This window comes from Pituophis catenifer, unplaced genomic scaffold, assembly GCF_029215685.1.
Source record: "Pituophis catenifer annectens isolate HBS135680 unplaced genomic scaffold, rPitCat1.0.hap2 SCAF_10, whole genome shotgun sequence".
In the NCBI taxonomy this organism is placed as follows: Eukaryota; Metazoa; Chordata; class Lepidosauria; order Squamata; family Colubridae; genus Pituophis; species Pituophis catenifer.
The window spans coordinates 1,562,984-1,584,708 of record NW_027256890.1 but is presented as its reverse complement, the minus strand read 5'-3'; the positions used below and the strand labels follow the sequence as shown (position 1 = coordinate 1,584,708).

Here is a 21,725-nt window from a genome sequence, read left to right as displayed (position 1 = left end):
TCTTTTCCTAAGGCTGGACTTTCATGATACCCTGTTCCCATATACCTGCCGTTGAAAGAGCATCTACTGAAGTGTCCGTTTTTTGTGTTCCATGTAGGTGAAGAAGATTGGAAGTGCCTGGGATGTGGCAATAGCATTGCAACTGGTCAACGCCTCTTCAAGACCGTTAATGAATCTTGGCATATTTCCTGTTTTCGGTAGGTCAAAGGGCTCCTGTTGTCGCTTCTGGATAGCCTGGGAGGGCTGCGACTGTGGAAATTCAGAACATACAACTCATGTAGGCAGGTTACAGCATCTATCAATGTCTGTCTGTTTACGCGTTTCATGTGACGTGACAAAAGACTATTTTGAAAACCTGTAAAAAGCACAAAAGTTAATAATATCCTGAAAGGACTAAGAGGGAGGTCAAATTATGAACGGGGGAGCCAGCTCATCAGATTATCATTCCGTTGAGACCCTCCCCTCCCAGTATAGACTGGGCTCCTCCTCCAGTAAAATAAAACCTCCCTTTAAAGAGGAGAAAGATATCTGGTATGTCTAAAGTTAAGTGATTGCGGTCACCTTCATAAATCTGGATAATTTGCAGAGTTGCATACTTCCCTGTTTATGTCATCGCTTAATTTTCAGTGGCTCAAATGATGTAAAAATGCCGATTGCATAATTACAAATAGAGGCAAAGTCAATTATGCAACTATGGTAAATGACATCATTGTTCGGATGGCTTTGGAGACAAAAGAGCTATTGTTTGGTGGTGAAGCCTGGAGCAAATTATGTCTGTGGCATCTGAAATCTGGAGAATGGATTTTTATTTTCTCTCTCTCTTTATTCTTCCTGAAAAACCAAAGGCAATCTAAACATTTATGGAGATTTTGCTTTTACTTTTCTGTTCCTTACCTTGTCCTTACACTGTATTATTGTACTGATTCAATATAGCTGAATTGTACTGATTCAGTAGTGGTTTTATTTGAAGAAAATTTAATGTCTGCTGTTTTGATAATTTTTCATTGCATAGTGAGAAAAATCACAGGATTTATTATTTATTTAATTACTAAAGTCAGTTTGGTGTGATGGCCAGGTCCCATCTTGGGTGCTGTGTTTTCTTCTGCGAAGTAAGGATAACGGGGAAATAGAAGCGAAGCCTGATGAAGAAAGATGGACAGAATAGCTATAGAGACATATATGTCTGGTCTTGAAGAAAGACAACTGAGGGGCACTTGGTGAGACTGAAGTATCTGAAGATCAAGCCCTCTTCCCTATCAAGCAAAGCTCCACGATCTGGAAAACATTTTGAAGTTTGATGCAAAGCAGAGCCTGATTAAATACCAAGAGAAAAAAAATCCCCATGCGTTTAAGTACTAGAGCCTCGGAGCCAGAGGGTTTAATGCGGGAGTGAAATCTAATTTTTTTTTGCTACCGGTTCTGTGGGCGTGGCTTAATTAGTGGGCATGGCTTGGTGGTAAGGTGACTGGGTGGGCATGGCCAAGTCAATGTCACTTCTTTGCCCTTTTTTAACCTACAAAACACAACACAACACAACACAACTGGCTCACCCACAATGTAAAAGCATCTGTGCTAGACCCAAAGTGGCCCCTGCAACAAGCAGGAACCTCACACAGCCACAAAAAGGCCAAAAAACCAACTTTCACATTTTACACACACAAAATTCCACATACAGCTTTGGGAGATTTTGTGTGTTTGTGTAGTTAGAGTGAAACACTACAGAAACACACTAAATCTCAGAAAGCTGCACAAATATTATTTTATTTTAATTTATTTTTATTTTTATATAAAAGCAGCTAAATTTAAAACATCCTAAACTTTAAATGGCTAGGTCTAAAAAAAGAACAACTTAAAAAAAACCCCAATTAACTTTTTTTTTTAAAGCTCCCAAAGGGGAAAAAAACTTACCCAATAGAACAGGGGTCTCCAACCTTGGCAACTTTAAGACTTCTGGACTTCAACTCCCAGAATTCTTCAGCCAGCTTTGCTGGGAGTTGAAGTCCACAAGTCTAGGCAGGCAGGCAGAAAGAGCTGCTTACCGATGAGCTTGATTGCAGGCAGGGAGATTCAGTTGCTTGCTGATGCATGGATTGCGATCGTCATGCGATCAGCAGCTAAGGTAAGCAAGCTGGAGGCTGGGAGAGGGGTGGGGGGAGAAAAAAAGAAACTTTTTTTGTTTTACATGCTCTGGCGATCCAAGCTGAGTTGCCTGATTAGCAGGTAACTCAGCTGGGATGTCAGAGCTTGGCTGGTCAGAGCCATTTAAAAGAAAAAAAAGGCTCTGATGATTGTGGGGCTCAGCCTGCGGCATGGGGGTTGGGGGCAGGGATTTTTGCTACCGGTTCTCCGAACTGCCCGCTGCCATTGCTACCTACTCGCCTGAGCCGGTCCGAACTGGGAGCATTTCACCCCTGGTTTAATGAGCTCCCTTCTCTGGATGTTTTTGAGCAGAAGACGGCAGGTGTGGTCGGGATGCCTGGATCTGGGTCCCGGCTCTGACCTGGGACCTCGGTGGCCTCTTCTGAGTCTGTGAATTACAAAGCAGGACAAATGGCCGGGGCAGAAAAGGGTCTGGCTGAGCCAGTCAAGCAAGTAATGGCCGGGTTGTAGCCTTCCTTTTTGATGCTCCCTGCATGCTGCCTTCAGGGCTTCTGCTTGGCCCAGCAGCTCAACCCATGGGACAGAAGTTGCCTTTGGAGGTTGTGGGAGCTTCATCCCTGGAGGCTTTCAAGAAGAGGCTGGACGGCCATCTGTCAGAAATGGCCTAGGGTCTCCTGCTTGGGCGGGGGGTTGGACTAGATGACTTACAAGGTCCCTTCCAACTCTGTTAATCTGGGAGTTTCAGCTGGGTTCCTTCATTGGTGCCCCAAGTGATGGCTCTGAAAGCCATTTTGGCTTTGGAACGGGTAGAAATAGGAGTGTCCCCCAACTTAAGATAGCAGCTACAAATGATTGTCATTCCTGTGTTTCGTCGGCTCTGAAGGGTCCTTTCAGAGGGCACCAGTGGGTGACCTTGTCAGAGATTTACTGCTCATCCTGCACATGGGAGCTTGGAAGGAATTCCCACATGAAAGGTTGGGGGGCTTTGGGAGGCTCTCTCAGAGGGAGGCCCCTCTTGCTGCTCTGGGGTAGTCTTTCCCTGACAGAGAGGCTTTTTTTCATCAGGAAATGGTTTCTTCCTGATACTCGGATCCGGTTGTGTTTTGCTGGTTTTGTCTGTTGCTGTTTTAAATAGGATGTGTGTCGCCTCTAACATCTGGTACAGATGAATAGATGAATAGACAGAGCGAGGAAGGAGGGGGTGACCCAGGTGTCGTGCAGTGGGCCACAGATCTATTCATGGGAGCTCCCTGGGTGGCTTTGGGCCCATCGTCCTTAGCCTGACAGGGCTATGGGGAAAATTGGAGCAGGGAGATCTCGGGATGCTTCCCAAGCTGAGGCTCCAGGGTGGCCAGTTTGCCAGGAGCTGTTTTAATTGGCTTGTCAGATGAGCTGGAAGCGGCTTCATCCGTCCCAGACAATCTGCCCCAACCAGGACGGCTTTAAGGCTGGCTCTACCCTCTTACTGGGAGGGAGGGAGGGACTTTTGTGGAAATGGCTTGAGTTTTACTCTGCCAGGCTTTACAGGTAAGGTCCTCGACTTACAACAGTTCATTTAGTGACCGTTCGAAGTTACAACGCCACTGGAAAAAGTGACATGACCATTTTTCACACTTATGTCCATTGCAACATCCCCATGATTTACATTCAGATGCTTGACCACTGGTTCGTATTTATGTCGGTTGCTGTGTCCCGGGGTCACGCGATCCCCTTTTGCGACCTTCTGACAAGCAAAGCCAATGGGGAAGCCAGATTCACTTAACAACCGTGTCACTAACTTAACAACTGCAGAGCTTCCCTTAACAACTATGGCAATAAAAGTTGTAAAATGGGGGAAAACTCACTTAACAAATTTTTCACTTAGCAACATAAATTCTGGGCTCAATTGTGGTCGTAAATGGAGGACTAGCTCTATTGTGGGGGGTCAGCATCCAGCCTCAGCTCCATTTAAAAAACAAAAAACTGGACGCCCTGCAGTTGGACCTGTCAGCACTTCCTTTCTGGCCAGCCATCCAAGCCAGGACACCAACATTTCACATTTGAAACTGCAGTTGCAGAAATGTGTCTCTCTCTCTACCTGCATTCCCAGGAGCCAAACATTTTTCTTCCAGAAGAAGTCCTCTTTTTTTTTAAAAAAAAGCATGCCCCAATTGCTTCTGCGGCTCCTGTGGTCAATTTTTAAGAGGCTGCTGTGGGTGAAAAGCCTTTGGCCGTGTGTTCCAGCAGAGGGAAGGCTGTTGACAGGCGTCCAGCGGATTAGCTGACTCCTTGGCCTGCCATTGTGCAGTTGTGCTGCTGTGTGACTGGCCATCCTCCAGGCCTTTGCTCAGCCAAGGAGGCAGCACTCGGACAGTTGGGGCGGAATCTCCCGGCTTCTCCTTTGGGCCAGGTTTTTCTCCTTTTGTCTCTTGACACCCCTGAGCTGCAAACCCGACCTAAGAGGATCTCACGGCCGTTGTCCGCAAGTCCTCTTCAGCAACCGCAGCATACAGCCCTGAGCCCCCATTACGTTCAAGCTCGGGATGGGGACACCTGACAAGGGGATGTTGCTGGGAAGGGAATGGTTCCTGCCCACTGAGCTCTGGCTCACCATTACTCCATACCGGATGGGACCTGGCTGGGACAGGATCTGGCCTGGAGCCAGTAGCAGGACAGCTGCCAGTTGACTGAGGGCTGGTGGGGGGCCATTAACAGCCTGTGGTTGAAACCAGCAGTGACTTGGTGACCGTCCCTAGCCTGATCCGAAGAGAGGTTTGTTCTCTGCTCTCAGAGGGAGGATGAGAGTCACTTTAGTCCAGACAGACCTTTGGGTCATTTTTTGGCTTGGAGTAGGCCTGGGCCACAGGCAGCCCTCTTGTGCCTGAGGAGGGTCAGAGATGCCTAGTTGGTCATCTTCCATATCTTCCAAAGCATCGCTTTTCTCTTGGGGGATGTAAGTGGGTTACAGACATGCCAAGGGGCCGGTAATGCCCCAGGACTCGTTCTTCTGGGTGGGCTGCCCTCTCGTTGCCTCCCCTCCCTTCTCTGACTCTGAGAGCACTTGCTGTACCCTGACCAAGAATGTGCTGGTGGCCTTTCTCTCGAGGGAGGGGGGCTGCGGGTGCATGGCAGAGCCCCCGGGCTTTGGTCTGTCCTGCTCTTTCCCCCCCCACCCCAGTCTCCCCTTGCACAGAGAAAACAAAGCCTCTCTCCCTCCCTCCCTCCCTCCCTCCCCTGCCCCGTTTCTGCCTCTCAGGCCATTAAGCAAAAACTCAAGAACGTGGCAGCATAACCTCAACCTGACAGGAGGGAAGTTCAGAGATAATACGGGAAAGTCTTATTTCACAGAAAAAGAGGAGTGGAAGCTTGGAGCCAGTTTCCAGTGGAAGTAGTGGTTCAAGTCCTCAGTAATTGAGGGAGATAAACGTAAGTCCATCATTTGACAAATACTAAAAATAAAAAATCAATCAAATATAAAAAATAATTAAAATAATTATTAATTAAAAACAAAACCAAACTCCAATGGCAAATTTTGTGGACCACTAGATCTTTTTCTGCCATCAGCTTTCCATGTTTCTATGATTGGCTTTAAATTGAGACTTTTCCCCTTAAACATTGGAAGTGCTTCATGGAGACCTCTCTATTTCTTCTGGGTGCCAAGCCAAGTAGAATGGTTGCCTTTTGTTTGTGACCCATGATGGGGGGGACAGAATTCGTTTGGGCTCTGACTCCTGAGTGCCCCCTTGCTTTCGCTGTTTTTGTTCCTGTGACCTGGACATAAGTTGGGTGGGGCAGACCTCCAGCTCTGTGGAAACAAACAGCAGATCAGCCTCCTTGATGGTTTCCTTCCCACCCTGTCCTCCCCCGGGGCAGCTGCAGGCTCCCTCCCGTGCGGCCCCTTCTGAGCAGTTAATGTGTCACCAGAGGCCTGCCAGGAATGTGCTCAGGTCTCCGTGTCAGGCTTTCTTCGGGACCAGCCCTCTCCCAGGAGTGGCGCAACCTGCCTAATCTCCGCACAGTCCCTTGAAGAGGCACGTCGCCTTCCTCTCCCCTCCTTGGCCGAGCCCAGAGGGCAGGAAGGGCATGAAAAAGAAGGCGCCTTGCTCATGAACTCTGCGGCCAAGCTCCAGGTTTGTTCGCTCTTGGAGGATGTCATGATTCATGAATTCGGGTGGTTCCGAAGTGGCCGAGCGCATGCTGGCTGGGGAAGTCTGGGAGTTGGAGTGTGCAGCCATTTCTGGGCTGAGCAGGGCCCTGAAGCTGCCTTTGTAAATACCAATTTGGATTTCATTGCACTAAATTGTGTTTAAAGGATTATGCCCTGCTATTTGTCCTCTTCCGCTGCATTAAATGCTCACGTTGAATTCCTTTTGTATTGGAGTTCAGAGTCCAGCCCTGGCCAGGCTGGATGGTCTCCATGGGCTTCTAGAATTCTCAGGAATGGCCAAGCTGGTTGCCGGTTCTAACAGCTGAAGTCTACCCTTTTGGAGAAAGGACCCAGTTCTTCCAGAGATGGTGGTACCAGGGACAGGCATTCTTTTCTGCTGCCATTGGACTGCAGCACCCAGAAGTCTTTGGAAGAGACCCATTTCCTTTGTAATGGGGAAGTTGCCTTTAAAAGGAGAATGGAATGGAATGGAATGAGCTGGAAGGGGCCTTGGAGGTCTTCTAGTCCAACCCCCTGCTCAAGCAGGAGAACTTATACCATTTCAGATAAGTGACTGTTTAGATCAGGGGTGTCAAACTGGCAGCCTGCAGGCCGGATGCATCATGTGCAGTCCATGCCTACCCCAGCTCTGCGAAGGGGAAAAGCATCGCGAAATGTCACATGATGGCAACGTGATGCAGTTTGACACCTGTGGTGTCGACTCTTCTTAAAAACTTCCAGTGATGGAGCGCCCACTATTTCTGGAGGCAAGCTGTTCCACTGGTTAATTGTCCACCCTGTTAGGAAGTTTGCGGTTAGAGTTTGTGGCGCAGTGGTTAGGGTGCAGTACTGCAGCTACTTCAGCTGACTGCTAGTTCAGCAGATCAGCGGATCAAATCTCACCGGCTCAAGGTTGACTCAGCCTTCCGTCCTTCTGAGGTGGGTAAAATGAGGACCCAGATTGTTGGGGGGCAATATGCTATTTAGTATACTGTCTTTGGTGTAAGCCACCCAGAGTCCTCAGAGAGTGGGCGGCATAGAAATATGAATAATAAATAAATAAGTTTCTCCTTAATTTTAGCATAGCATCGCTTTATCTTCCATTATCTGGGTGTCTTCTGAATATGTTTGTAAATACACTAAATAAATACTCAGCCATGGTTGCCCTGGCCTTGAAGCGACATCCCTGGGAGGGATCCACATTAAAGAAGACTCATTCAAAAGTTTCATTGAAAAAATGTGTGATTAGGCAAATGCTTATGGGGATTCTCAACCATTCCAGGGCCATGGCTATTCCAAAAGTGCTGATCAAAAGGAAATTAGACTTTCTTGGGGGTTTTTTCTTGAAAATGTTTTGCATCTCACCCAAGAAGCGTCAAGCCAGGACTAAAGAAGCTTCTTGGATGAGAACCAAAACGTTTTCAAGAAAAAAAACCCAAGGAAGCCCAGTTCTCATCCAAGAAGCCTTTTGAACGGCACCTTTGGAATTGTGATTAGGCAGACCTAATCTGTCTGTCTGTCTGTCTCTCCATCCATCCATCCATCCCAAGTTTCTGCACCATTTTATCAGGACTGCTGTATTCCTGTCTGAGCAGTGAACTCTTTTTCCCTTCAGTGCTGGGAAGTATCCTCTGCTGGAGAAGGATAACTTTTATTGATTCCTTGCCAGACTCTTATTCAGAAGCAGACCTGGGATTCGTAAGACATTTCCTGTGTAAAGGAGCCTCCTGAATTTGGCTTTAAAGGAGCGTCCAGAGGGAATGCCTTAACATTGGTTGTCTTGCTTGGGCCCTTTGAACTTTTATGCTTCAAAGTTGCATAATGGCATGGTAGAAAAGGAAGGGCAGCCCAGAAGGTCAGGGCTGAGAGTCAGCAATTGTGGATGCTCTGCTTTATGGCAAAGCCCAGCTTGCCAACGGATGTGTCCCACCGAGGATGGGTGGAGTTAAAAAATCCCTAATTGTTGGAGGGGCTGAATGAAAGGCTTTACCCTCCCCTTTATGTGTTCCCTTGCCCTGAAAATCCCTTGAAGATATAAAGATAGGGTTTAAAAATAATGTTTCTATTGATATTAATGTGGCTTTTCTGACGAATCGAAAACAAAATAATGAAACACATGAAATGAAATAAATTCATAACTTCCTGGCCCTGAAATCGAGGGTGATTGTTAGCAGAATCAGCCCTCCTTGTCCCTCCCCAAGTTATGTTTATTAGAGCAGATAAAATCAGAACTACAAACCTCTTGGATCACTAACCTGAGAAATTTTGTAAGAAGCTGTGGCCTTCCTGTCTCTTATGTAACAGGAGAACAAGTTAAAAAAAGATTTGCTCAAAGAATGATGGGCAGAGAAGCACAAAATGAGCTACTCTCAGTAAGGCTGGTAACTTGAAATGTCTGAGTGAATATAAACCTACTTTTCAAATAGACAGCTATTTAAAGATACAACTGCCAAAACATCTGAGAGAGATTTTTATGCCAGCAAGATTCAAACAGTTTGACCCAATGGTCAGATATGAGAGGTTCCATTCTATATCATATAATGGGCATATCTGCATTTGCGGAGCAGCAGAGGTAGAAAACTTGGCTCACATACTGATTGGGTGTTGTTTGTAATGAGAGGTGAGAGGTTCATATATTAAACAATTGACCCATTGGGAACCCCATATTAAAACAACATGTGCGGCCAGAATTTGAAAACAACATTTAATAAGATGCAGTACTTGAGTAAAATGGTTCGGTTGAGATTGGCATTTTTTTAAAAAAAATTTTTTGATTTATATGCCGCCCTTCTCCGGAGACTCAGGGCGGCTTACAATGCGTCAAGCAATAGCCTTCCTACTTTTGTATATTTTTACAAAGTCAGCTTATTGCCCCCACAAACTGGGTCCTCAATTTACCTACCTTAGAAAGGATGGAAGGCTGAGTCAACCTTGAGCCTGGCAAGATTCGAATTTACTAATTGCAGACAGCTGGAGTTAAATTACAATGCATTAGTCTGCTGAGCTATCCAGGCTCATATGTGGGACTGATTGAAGTAGATTGTAGGGGTGATACTGAAATATAATTTTATCTTGTTTCACTTATCTATATATTAAATAATTGTGTTTTATTCCAATTTCATTTTAAATTGTTTTTATAGGATTTTATTAATAATTTGTGTTTGGAACTCTGTATTTTGATATGGCCTATGCAGGCTAATAAATAAGCTAAACTAACTAATCTCAGATCATGTGGCTGTCCCGTGCAGCTACTACACAATATTGGGAAAATGCAGGTAATTCTACAGTGTTCCCACATACACTGAAACACCTTTTTGAATTTGAAGCACAGCCTTTCTGTCTGGAGGTGTTGAAGATTACTTGAAGGTAATAACATGGAGAAATAAATTAGTGTCATTGGCATCTTGATAACACCAAGATGATCTCGCTCGGCAGTTTCATATCAATGACAAAGTGGCGCCAATATTTTTGAGGAGTGACTATGTCATTAAGGATCCGTTGAGTTCTACCCAAAGGATAGGAATGGAACAAGTGCAGTGCAGTACTTCAGTTCCCAAATTCCTTAGTCTGTAGATCTAGAAGATACTTTCCAAATCCAGAAGATACCAACTGGATTCTGAATCTATGGAAAGATTCAGGAAAACCCAACTGTGATACTCTTTGGACTAGTCACGGTCATCTGTCAGGCTGACCAAGGCCATTTCAAGCCCATAGCTGACTTTGGAGCCTGCTTAAAATGGGTCTAGAGGTGATCTGTTCCCTCCAAAACACATGAAGCTGTTTGCCACCACCTTCTCCGTCATCTCTCCCAACCGAGGGAAGTGGAAGACTGGCCTATAATTTTTCCTCATTGAGGAAACCAGGGTAGGTTTCTTAAGAAAAGACCCAAACGTTGCCAGCCGCCCTGCTGTTTCTCCGTGAGGCTTTGTGGAGCGCAGCAAGATCAGTTCCATAGCAAACTTGGACAATTAAATCACTTGTGTTGGGCAGCTGTCCAAAGAGCAGAATCGATACCAAAAGGACAATAGTTTTGGTGCAGCTCTAAAGCTCGGGAGTAGCGTGTAACACCCAGTTGGTCAACACACCATTTCGTGTCTGCTTTGTCTCTCCCCACTATTGGAGGATTGATGCCAAAGCATACATTCCTTTAATTCTTGTGTTGCACCTCAGACCAAGCCATTTTGTGAACAGAGTTGAAAGCTCCATTTCCTTTTTGAATACTTACAAAATGTACCTTTGAGTTCTTGCTGGGAGGAGGGGTGGCTTGTCTTACAATGAGTTTTAAAGCAAGGGTAACTCGTTGTTTGCTGCTTGTGCCCACCCACAAGGGGTATGGCAAAGCTCCTTTTTGAATTGAGGATCAACAGTCACCATTTTGTTTTCATGCTTGAGTTGGTCCATAAATCCTTAACATGCCATTTTTGGCTTCTCCAGAATTCTTCATCATTCATTAACGTAGAAACGGGGGACAGCGAAGAACTGGAAATGCCAACATTTGACCAAATGCTTCAACTGTAAGGTCCGCAGTTCAAAATCTGCCTCCAAATGGGAAGGGTAGACTGGATGTTGTCGTTGGTGATAGGTGGTGCATGTGCCAGATTCCTTCCTGCCTTCAGGGTTAAAGAAAACGGCTGGTTCCCAGCTGGGAGCATCCGAAGGCCGCAGTCCTATTCCTCCTGCCCTTCAGGGATATGCTAGCAGTTCTATTTACAGAGAGTCCTTGACTTACAAGCACAACAGAACCCAAAATTTCCTTTCCTAAGCAAGGCAAGTGCATCACTATGTCAGGGTTCCAAGTAATAGACCCCTAGGAAGCAAAACTCCAAGGCAGACGGATTCCTCAAAGAATGGCTTTATTGGAGATATCATATTGGCACAAATCTGGTGAAAGCTGACTCTGAAGGTTCCCACAGTTTTCACCTAATTAAAAGAGAAAGTTTTCCCACAACCCCAAACAATCAGTTACATGGTCCAATCAAGACACTGTCTGGTTGCCTGGTGACCTCACTCGTCCTTCCTCGGACCAGGTGTGAGAATGTCCTTGGTTCCCAAGAGAAAGTATTTTGTTTTGGCTACAAACTCCAGCTATCTCTAATCCTCCCCCCCCCCCAATCCCTCAGCTCCATTGTGGCAACACTGAAGCTCCAAGATGGCTCCGGTCAGGTCAACTTCAGGGTTGACACACTGAAGTTGTTAAGAGAATCATGTAGTTGTTAAGTAAATCCAGCTTCCCCCATTGCCTTTGCTTGTTGGAAGCCAGATGGGAAGGTTACAAATGGAGATCATCTGAGCCCGGAACAAATGCGACTGTTATGAATATGTGACGTTGCGAATTGCCTGGAAGTGCCATAAGACTTAAAAGAGGAGCAAAGGCACCTGGGCCTTTGCAGGAAGCAACATTGTTAATTCTGTTCAGTTTAAAGTCTGAAGCTCTGTTTGATTCTGGACTCTGTGTGGCTTTGCCAATTAGGTCTTTGGCAGCATGTCAAGGGAGATAAAGGAGGGTGATTATCAGCCTTATCCGGAAGGACTCTTTACAACTATTTGGGACTCATCTGTGAATGAACATAATTCACAGCTGTTGCAATAAAAGAGGTTTTGGGACTACTTTTTATGTTTTACTGACTCAGGAAGCCAGCCTGATAGGCCAGTTGTCTTCTGGAATGGCACGATCGATATGGTCCGGGGTGAAAAAAATGCAGCATTTAATTATATCCCAGGACTCAATTATGTATGTAACAATTGCCTAACTATACTGAAAAGCAGGAGATTCCAGGCAGCAACAAGTCCTGATCCATATATCCACACAGATAGTCCCCAAAATCCATGACTAGCAGATGTTGTGACGGGCGTGGATGTCTTTCAAAAAAGAAAGGTTGGTTTCTGGAAGATGAGACCGTTTGTGGCCACTGGCGGAGGTGGCGGTTGAGAAGCTTGTGTATTTGTGTTGGTGTTTCCTGGAGAGCATCTGATTGGCCTCTGTGACTGGGCCATGCATGAATTTGGACTGATGCCCTGGGGTGTGAAGTATGGACTACCTCCACAATGGTCTACCCCTGCCTGGCAATGTTCTGTCTTAATAGTCTATACACACTGGCAACCAAAGAGGATATTGCATCCCTCAAGGCCAAAAACTATAAAGGCAGCAATTAGACTCCAATATTTGCATATCAGTGATTGCATCACCTCTGTAGATTTCACAGGCTAAATAAATAAAATAGTTGCCCTCAGCCTTTGTTTAGCACTAGGAGGAATCTGGTCCATGACGCATGACAAAGAGGACTAATAAAATGTATGGGTTTTTACATAGAATTCAAACAAACACTAAATATTTGGAGAGTTTCCAATTTTGTTGTCCCTGAGATACCATTTAACAGAGGAAATGGAGATGTGGGGCATGGATCTCAGAGCCCCTGAGGCCCTGTTCCTATAGTAAAGTCCTCTGAGTTACTCACAAGAGATAAGTGTTGTATCTTATGATTCATGATGAATGTATTTATGATGGCTATCATCATGATTTATCACTTATATCTTTTATGTACACTGAGAGCTTATGCACCGAAGACAAATTCCTTGTGTGTCCAATCACACTTGGCCAATAAATTATTCTATTTATTCTATAAATCAAGTAGAATTTCAATAAGAATTAAAAAAAAGCAGTCACCACAGAAAAGGAAAGTCTTGAGGCATAAAAAGCCTGAAGCTAAGGCAGATTCAGAAACCTGCAAAGCAAACATATTGTAGACACGACCAATCTAGGTGCTAATGGTATTCTTTGGGGAAGAAATTGCAGAACTAGGGTACCATGGAACTGAAAAGACCCTTACCAAAAGCCAGGTGCTCCTGCATCTCCTCTGGCCCTTAAGAAGACTCTGAAAAACTCCCAGCCAGTTTGGGTAAATGCAAGCAGGGGGAAAATTCTGTGCTATAAAGAACCTTAACAATCCAATTCTCACAGAAACGATGTTCCAGGATTCAGTGCAGTTGGAGGAGCCCTAGAAGCAGGCTCTGATCTCCCGTTCCAAGTTACCTGTCTCTGACTCTGACCTCACTACAATTTGGGAATGGTTTTGAAAACTGGTTCCAAATGTGATGCATTGCAGTATTCAAGATAGGAAATTCCCAACACAGTATCCTTGTCCCAGGAGTGCTGTAGCTGGAATTTCCACTTATTCTAATAAAGGATTCTCATGTCCATCAGGCTCCTACAGATGCACCAACAACGAGGACAATTCACAAGTGATTTCTAGATTATGTGCTTCAAGAAGATTATTTTTCAAGAAGTGGGGTCTGCAGTCTTCCATAGACTTATCAGTTATTAGGCAAATAAGCTGTCTACTAAATACTTTCTACTCAAAAGTATGAACACAAAGAAGGGCCTGGTGGCTCAGCAGACTGATAGCATTGTGATTAACATCAGCTGTCTGCAATTACTGTAAGTTCTAATCTCACCAGGCTCAAGGTTGACTCAGCCTTCCGTCCTTTTTAAGGTAGGTAAATTGAGGACCCAGTTTGTGGGGGCAATAAGCTGACTTTGTATAAATATACAAAAGTATGAAGGCTATTGCTTAATGCATTGTAAGCCACCCTGAGTCTCCGGAGAAGGGCGGCATATAAATCAAATTAAAAAAAAAAAAAGTTAAGCCATCTTCTGAAATTAACCATTCAAATAATATTGGAACGATCCAAAAATAGTTGCCACAGCTCCAATTTACTTAAATTTAAAGGAGAATATTTGTAGCCCAGGGTTGAAATGAGGGCTCCTTGGGTTAACCAAGCTCAGTGAGTGCCAAGGACCCCTTACTTAACTTTCCAGAAGGGTTTGATGGTTGACAGCATCAAAAGCTACAGAGAAGCCCAAGGAGAGCTAGCAGGATTATGTTTCCTCTGCCTCCTAGCAACCATTTCACTCTTGAGACAACAACATTCAGAAAAGCTGCATCTGGAAAGCCAGTACCAGCTAAGGCTGCCACCAACCTCTTGCCCAAAGAAGAAATAACAGATGTGAAGGAGAATTGGCCGAAAGATCTACAGGATAAAGAGTTGAAAGAAATATCATCTGATGCTGAAATATAAAGAAATACTGTTGAAATACTGAAAAAATAAAAAAGGGGGGGGGAATTATAAAGTAGGGATAACAGTTAGTGGAAATACAGATGATAAGCCAAGAAAATGACCTGGAAAATTATTGTATTCTGGATTTATGAAGGAGGATTGATAAATCCGAGAAGCTTTTAAGATGGGAAAAAGAAAAACTGAAGAGAGATTGAATTCTGTGACAGCATCTGAATAAAGTTCAAGATTGGTAGAAGCAAAAAAAAAGGAGTAAAAAGTTGGTTTGTTTGACCACACTTAAACCAAGACATATTAGTGTAAAATTCTGAGAACCTTTAATGGACATTTTGCTGATATGAGGACTGGAATGATAATGATTTATGGGTTTGCATATGAATAAGTAAGATATGGAAAGAAGAGAGATCTTTGCATGTTACGTCTAGCAGACCTGTCTGTATTTTTATCAGGAGCACCTACAAAGGTAACCAAAGTTACTAAATTTGTGCTTATTGTGAAGACTGAAAGTCACTCTCTATTTTCATTTTTTTTTCCTCTTTTCTTTTCTCTGGCACTTTATTTTTCTTGTCTTCTGGGTTTATATAGTTTTCTGTTGTTGTTATCTTAAAGACTTTCAGCAACATTAAAAAGGAAAAGAAAAAAGAAAATAATGCCAAGTGTCATAGCAAACTTTGGCTGTCGGATTGATTTGGCCTCTTTTGTCTTGGAGGCAGCTTTCTCCTTTGCAAGAGCTTCATGCCCTCCAGGGTTTCCGCGGCTGCAATTCCACCCTTTGCAGATCAGTTGTTACCTCCTGATCGTTCAGGTATCCAGCTCTCTTCTGAAGGAAGCTCCTCCTCCTCTTCCACCCTCGCGGGAGAACTGCAAAGGGAGGGAACTTGGTGCCTCAGCCAGTCTTGACTTCCTTGGGTAGCTCCTCCGCAAGTACGTTGGCCCTCCTGCACGATTGCGAGTTGAGCTGCCCTTTGGGCCGTTCTGGGGCAGGAGACCATGAGAGCTGGGGCAAGCCCACCGAGGAGCCCCTGCTGGCCCAGCATCTGGCATTCCCGTGCGAACACCTGAAACACTTCAGGAGCTGAAGTGCACCCTTGCGAGGGCTGAGTAGACGCAGTTGGACAGGTTTGCTGCTGAGCTGGTTTGGCCAGTGCTCTGGAGATGGGAAGCTACTTGTCTGCCTGGGCTTATGTCACTCCAAGGAAGCCCTTTTGGTAAGTCTGCCTTCCCGCTTGCCTTGTCTGCCTAGTAGACCTTGTTTGCGAAGAGCTGGGTGAAGGGAGGATAACTGCAGGTGCCTTTTGCTTGCTTTGCTCTGTGATAGGATTTTCTGTCCATAGGGCAGATGCAAAGATGTGAAGAGAAGGACCAGGGGAGACAGGATAGCAGTGTTGCAATATTTGAGGGGCTGCCACAGAGAGGAGGGGGTCAAGCTATTTTCCAAGGCACCTGAAGGCCAGACAAGGAACAATGGATGGAAACTGTTCAAGGAGAGATTCAATGTAGAAATGAGGAGAAATTTTCTGACAGTGAGAACAATCAACCCAAGGAACAGAACAGAACAGATGGACTACCATCTGTCAGAAATGGTGTAGTAGGGTCTCCTGCTTGGACGGAGGGGGGTGGATTAGATGACCTGCAAGGTACCTTACAACTCTGTTAATCTGTAAAGTGGAAAGTAATAGTTTATTACTGAAGAGACAGTTGCAACTTTATACATGAACTCCATACTTGATTGAAATCATTATGTTATTGGAATATAACACCGATCCATTATTCCTGGCCTGGTGGGAGACATTAGTGATTGGTGGTACGTAGCGTCTATGAATATTAAGTGTCCATAAATGCCTCTCTTTATATTCCCCACAAGCCCCAGATTGTTAGAAGGCAAAATTGGTGGGAAACCCTCTTTCTTTCGAAGTTTTTCTAACAATCTGGAAAAAGGATAGAGGTGAGTTGAGCAGGTGAAGAACATTTTTGGTACTGGAGGGGGTGGCAGTGAGCAGTTTTACTAGTGGACTTTGCGATAACCATTCATTTGTTATCGATGTTCCCAGCATGGCAGCCTTTCAGTGAAGGCAGCTGTGTCTTACTCTCCCAATTCTATCGGTTGGCCTTTCTCCAGTGCAGGGAAGAATATAATGAACTTATAAAGAAGTGCTGGTGGTCAGAAGCTGTCAATCAGCTACTAAGCAACCACAAAAATACCCACTGGTTTTCTTTAGGTGTAGAGTTCTTCAAATCTGGGTTTGAAACTTAACATGCTGTTTTGTCAGTTTGGTATAGATTGCAAAATACGTAAAGATTTCAATCAGTTCATGACATCGTCTATCTAGATGGAAGTGATTTTCTCTTTTATGCAACAGTAGAGATTTATTTTAAAATAAATATAAAATATCACTGAGCATAAGGAAAAGTGATACCTGAGGCCTATTTCCATAACACCTTCCTTGGAAACCACAGGTAAATTTAGAAGGACCTGAACAATGCGATGCCTCCTTGAGTGGATTTGCTATCTTTTCCAGGGGGAACAGAAAGGAAGAGCTCTTTTTGTCCTTTAGGCAGTGTGGGGCAGGATAATAATTTTTTTCCTCAGTGGAAATTCCAAAAGTCACTTGGTAGGTACTACATGAGAAAGTGTGCCGGTGAACTCATACATCAAAGTGCTTTGGTAGTCAAAGACCACTTTAAAGGCCCCTCTCCCTGTTTGCCATGAAACCTGGGTCCACGTCCCAGTTCTTTGACCAGCCAGAGCCCAAAGCAAAGGCAAAGTGTTTCAGAATGACAGACTTCCAACGGGGATCAGATTTCATGTTCAGTTGCATGATGAATGAGTTGGGGGAGTGGAGCTTTCTGTGGGAAAGCATGCCTAGTGAGTGAAGGCAGTGTGGTCTGGCCAGCATTGGCCCGTTTCCTCTTGGGAAGGTTTCAAGATCTGTAGCTACAAGCCAAAGTACATCATCTCCTCCCCCACCCCCCCGGAACAAATTGGTCTTTGCTGCAAAGGTAATGAATTTTGGGGGAGGAGAAAGACAGTTTTGAAATCTTGCCAAGGACCTGGTGGCAGAAGTGTTCAGAGTCACTGCAAGAATTTATTTTTTTGTTTCCATTCTGGGGTTCTTTGGTATTTTCTTGCTCAGTGACAGCTTAGAATTTTCCAGTCTCTTTCCTTGCTGCTCAGGAGTAACTGCAGCTGCTCCAGGGGGGCTTTCAATAGACTCCAAGCTCTTTTCCTCATGGTCCACCTTGCAAAAGATGCTTCTTGGTTCCCAGCAGATGGAAAGAAGCCTTGCTTGTTTCTGTGAAGCCCCCCTTTGCCTCTGGTTGGAAGAAGTCAACCCTAGCTTGGGTTTTGTTTTTGGATTCTCCTTCACTGTCTCTTTCCCAGATTGAAGAGATGGGAATAGTTGCAGGCCTTCTCTATTCAAAGCAAGCAACATTAAATGGGGATCGGATTAGTACATAGGTCTATCCATCCATCTATCTATCTATCTATCTATCTATCTATCTATCTATCTATCTCATTCCATCCATCATATTTAGAAACTGCCCATCTCCCTCATAGAGGGATCATGGGTCGTATGTGCAAATAAAATGTTAAAAACATAAAAGCTGAATGTAAAAAAATTAAAATAGGGCAAGAATAGTTAAAAATGTGACATTAAAACGGTGCCCAGCAAATAAAACATCCCGCCCTCTTTTTCCCCCCTGCCAGCTGCTCAGAGTGCCAGGACCACCTCACCAATTGGTACTATGAGAAGGATGCCAAGCTGTACTGCCCCAAGGACTACTGGCGGAAGTTTGGGGAGTCTTGCCACGGCTGCTCGCTGCTGATGACGGGGCCCGTCATGGTAAGTCTTGTGCTGTGCTCTCCCTCACCATAGCCAGCTAGCACCTCTGGGTTCCCCTTGGGAGAAATGAATTGCCTTCCTTAGCCACAGAGATGGGATCGGTGGGCTTCTCCCTGAAGGGGTCTATTAAACACATACCTTCCAGCAAGCAGCCTGAGGAGGCATCCTCTCAACATGCCTATTGAGATTCTCAGTCATCCAGGTCCTAGGTGTCTCAAAGTACTTTTTCAAAAGGCAACTGGACTGTTGTTTCCTTGAGGAAGAAGAAAATGTTTCGCTTTTCATCCAAGGAGCATCATCAGTTGTGACTGGATGGTGCAGGAATGGAAAGATAGATTCTGACAGGATGTGTGTGCGCAGAAGGATTGTATTTCTTTGCAGTCATCTAGTTGTTAGACCTCTCTCTCTCTCTCTCTCTCTCTCTCTCTCTCTCTCTCTCTCTCTCTCTCTCTCTCTCTCTCTCTCTCAGAGCCATAGCAACAGCAATAGCACCTAGACATATATACCACTTCACACTGCTTTCCAGCCCTCTCTAAGCGGTTTACAGAGTCAGCAGATTGCCCCCAACAATCTGGGTCCTCTTTACACCTCGGAAGGAGGGAAGGCTTGAGCTGCTGAGATTTGAACTGCCAAACTGCTGGCAGCCGATGATCAGCAGAAGTAGCCTGCAGTACCGCACTGTATCCACTGCACCACCACAGCTCTTTTAAGCTGTTAAGGGCACTTGGGGGTTTGGGTCACCTGAATCACCCTAACAACATTGAATTTAAAAACCCCAAATTGCTTCATTTTATGAGTTACAGCTTCAAATGCTTGGCTTTTTCAAGCGTTGGGTGCCAGATTGGTGGAAGGGACACTTGGGGGTGAAGGAGTGACACATTCATTTCATCCCTTAAGCTAATGTTTCTCAACCTTGGCAATGTTAAGGTGTGTGGACTTCAACTCCCAGAATTCCTCAGGCTTAACCGCACCCATTAAAAGCCAGAAGGGTCACTGGGCTGGAAGAATAGCTTTTTAGTGTCCTGGAATCAGGTTTCCCACTTGGGTGGGGGTGGAGGACCCCTCTGGGGGGGGAAGCATGAGGTCAGGGAACATGGCAAAGCTGGATCACCTGCATGGTGGGAGGCATGTTTTCCTAGGTTTGGGAAACCTTTTATTTTAAAATAATGCTAATCTCATCTGAGGGCTTTAGCTATTGTCTCCGGTCTCAAAAGTGCCGAGAAACAGCCCATTTCAGGCCCAGGGAACCCAGGAGGAGGACACTGGCTGAGGGCTGAAACCTGGTTGTGGCCACTAGAGGGCCCTCTTGGGCTGGGGGGAGCCAGAGTCTGCCTCCATGCTGGCCTTGGGGGTTGAGACCACCGTCTGGTGCTTGGGGACAAGCTGCAATATGGAGGAAGCCCTCCTCCCTCTACATGTAGCAGTAGATGCTTTAGCTGGGGAGACGAGTCTCTTGGTTTTATCGTTTCTTTTTTTCAAAGTGGCTGGAAGTGGCAGTTGAGAGATAGGGAGAGGCGGGGAGCAGCCCCGGGTTCTCTTCCTCTTCCCTTCCCCGGGTTTTTTTAGCTTTGCTTTGGTCCTGGGATCGAGGGCGGCTTCCCTGCTTGTCTTCACAAGGGCACGGCCTGGAGACACAGTGTAAGGCAAGTGAGAAAGGCTGCCGAGGACAGACCGGTAGGTCAGCTGAGTCTACAGCCTCCCTCCCAGATCCTAGCAGTCCGTAGGAGGGTGTTTAGTGAGCAAGAAGTCTGATTAAAACTAAGCAGGCCTTGCAAGGTAATTTCCCCCAGACGGTTCCTGAGATTTCCCTTCCTGGAATCAGCCACCCATCCATGGTTCTTGTGCTGGCTTGTCAATCCCTGCCTCTTTTCCCAAACAGCAGCAGCTGCCCGGTGGTTTAGCACCTCGTTTCCTGCTCTCAGTTGAGCTAAGGCCCCTCCGCCTTAGCTCAGCCTCTCCTTGCCAGCTGCCTTCCAGCCCCACCATGAAGAACCAGACTGGCCCCTTGTTCTCTTCTCTCCTGGGGCCGTCTCCCCCGTCGTGTGCTCTGTGCAAGAGTGCGCAAGGAGTCCCTGTTCCTGAGGCATCTCTGAGATCTGGGATTTCAGAGTGTGGCAAAATTCTGGCTCGACAGCAACTGCCATGTCTGCATTCAGGAAAAGGGCAAAACCACCACTGGGGTTTCACTCCCATCTTTCTAGAGCATCCTCACTTTTCTTCCTGACCATCCTGCACGTCCCTTTTCCTGGCAGGTGGCCGGGGAGTACAAGTACCACCCGGAGTGCTTTGCGTGCATGCGATGTAAAGTGATCATTGAAGATGGTGACAGCTACGCTTTGGTGCAGCACTCGGCTCTTTACTGGTAAGGAGAAGCGGCGACGCTCAGCCGTGGGTTTGAGTGGCTCTCTGGGACAGGGAAAGTCTTCTGCTCTGCCCTTGGCACCAAGAAGTGAGAATGGCAGGAAATGGTTGTGTGTTTCCCCCCTTGCGTTCCCCAGAGAGGGGAGGGACCTGGAGAGTGCCTTCCGGTCCTCAACCCCTCTGGTTGGTCATTAGGAGCATGGAGGGTCAGTGGATCTTCAGGGCACCAAGTAAGGAAAGGCTGCACGAGACGGTTCTGCTTTCCCGCTCTTCATGTCCATGTGCCAGGATGGAACAGGCCCTGCCAGGGCCTAGGATTCCTATCAGGAGATCTGTGCTGTTTGTAAGAGACAGCGGGTAAAAGGCCAGCTGCCTTCAAGTGGTCGTGCCACCCAGATCTCTAAAGGAGAAGGCTGGAAAGTGGAGGGTGGGCCACATGTTGTCTTGGAATTCCTTGGAAACAGAGTGAAGCCTGGACCTTGTGTTCCCTCACTGGCCAGCCCAGCTGCCCCTTGGATCTTTAGCCTTGATGCTTTTCTGGCCACTGTGGTCCTATGTGGGGAGAGAACCCTGAGGGCAAGGGGGTGTCGGAATGCCAAAGAGGGAATGTTGGAAACAAAGCTGTCTGAATATAGGCCTTGTCTTTGCAACCAGCAGCACCGTAAGGAAGGCCAAGGCTTTAGATGGGCATGGAAAGCATACTTGGTCTTTTCTGTCCTCTGGTCTAAACTAACAGCAGAATTCCGTTCTCCTTTTCCAGTGGCAAATGCCATAACCAGTTTGTGCTGACGCCAATGCTAGAAAGGCTGTCAGTGGAGCCTCTGTGTGAACAGCTGCCGTACACGTTGACTCTTCTCTCCATGCCTGCAGCCACCAATGGCGAAAGGGGGTTTGCTGTGGCTGTGGAAGGGGGCTGCTCCCCCTATGCTGCTACTGTGGAAGTGAAGGAGTGAGTATGCCATTCATGGCCTTCCTTGAAAATAGGAGGCATTGTGTTGAAATTATTCTGCTTGTGAATTCTTCCAAAAGGATCCCTCAAAAGGACTCAGATACAGTGCATTTTCAGCAGGTCGCCATTGTTAATTGATAAGGCGCCTGTGAACTGTCTCACCTGTAACCTGCATCTGCATAATCTTTGCCTCACCCCAGTTTCAGTCTTGCATCAGTCTGATACCAGCAGATGCAACGCAGAAAAATAATTCTTAGTTGGAAGAAGTGAT

General features: G+C 45.9%; 1 protein-coding gene across 2 annotated transcripts in view; it reads left to right on the top strand.

Moving 5' to 3' along the window:
• Nucleotides 1–21,725, top strand: part of LIMK2 (LIM domain kinase 2) — a 46,547-nt gene that overhangs the window by 4,641 nt on the left and 20,181 nt on the right. Inside the window, exons 2-5 of one of the 2 annotated variants that reach the window (XM_070950688.1) lie at nucleotides 98–197; nucleotides 18,009–18,144; nucleotides 20,397–20,506; nucleotides 21,266–21,454. In XM_070950688.1, coding sequence (XP_070806789.1) covers nucleotides 98–197; nucleotides 18,009–18,144; nucleotides 20,397–20,506; nucleotides 21,266–21,454 — 535 coding nt within the window. Of the gene's footprint in view, nucleotides 1–97; nucleotides 198–15,454; nucleotides 15,508–18,008; nucleotides 18,145–20,396; nucleotides 20,507–21,265; nucleotides 21,455–21,725 lie in introns of those variants that run through there. The other variant, XM_070950689.1, reaches the window with a different exon arrangement.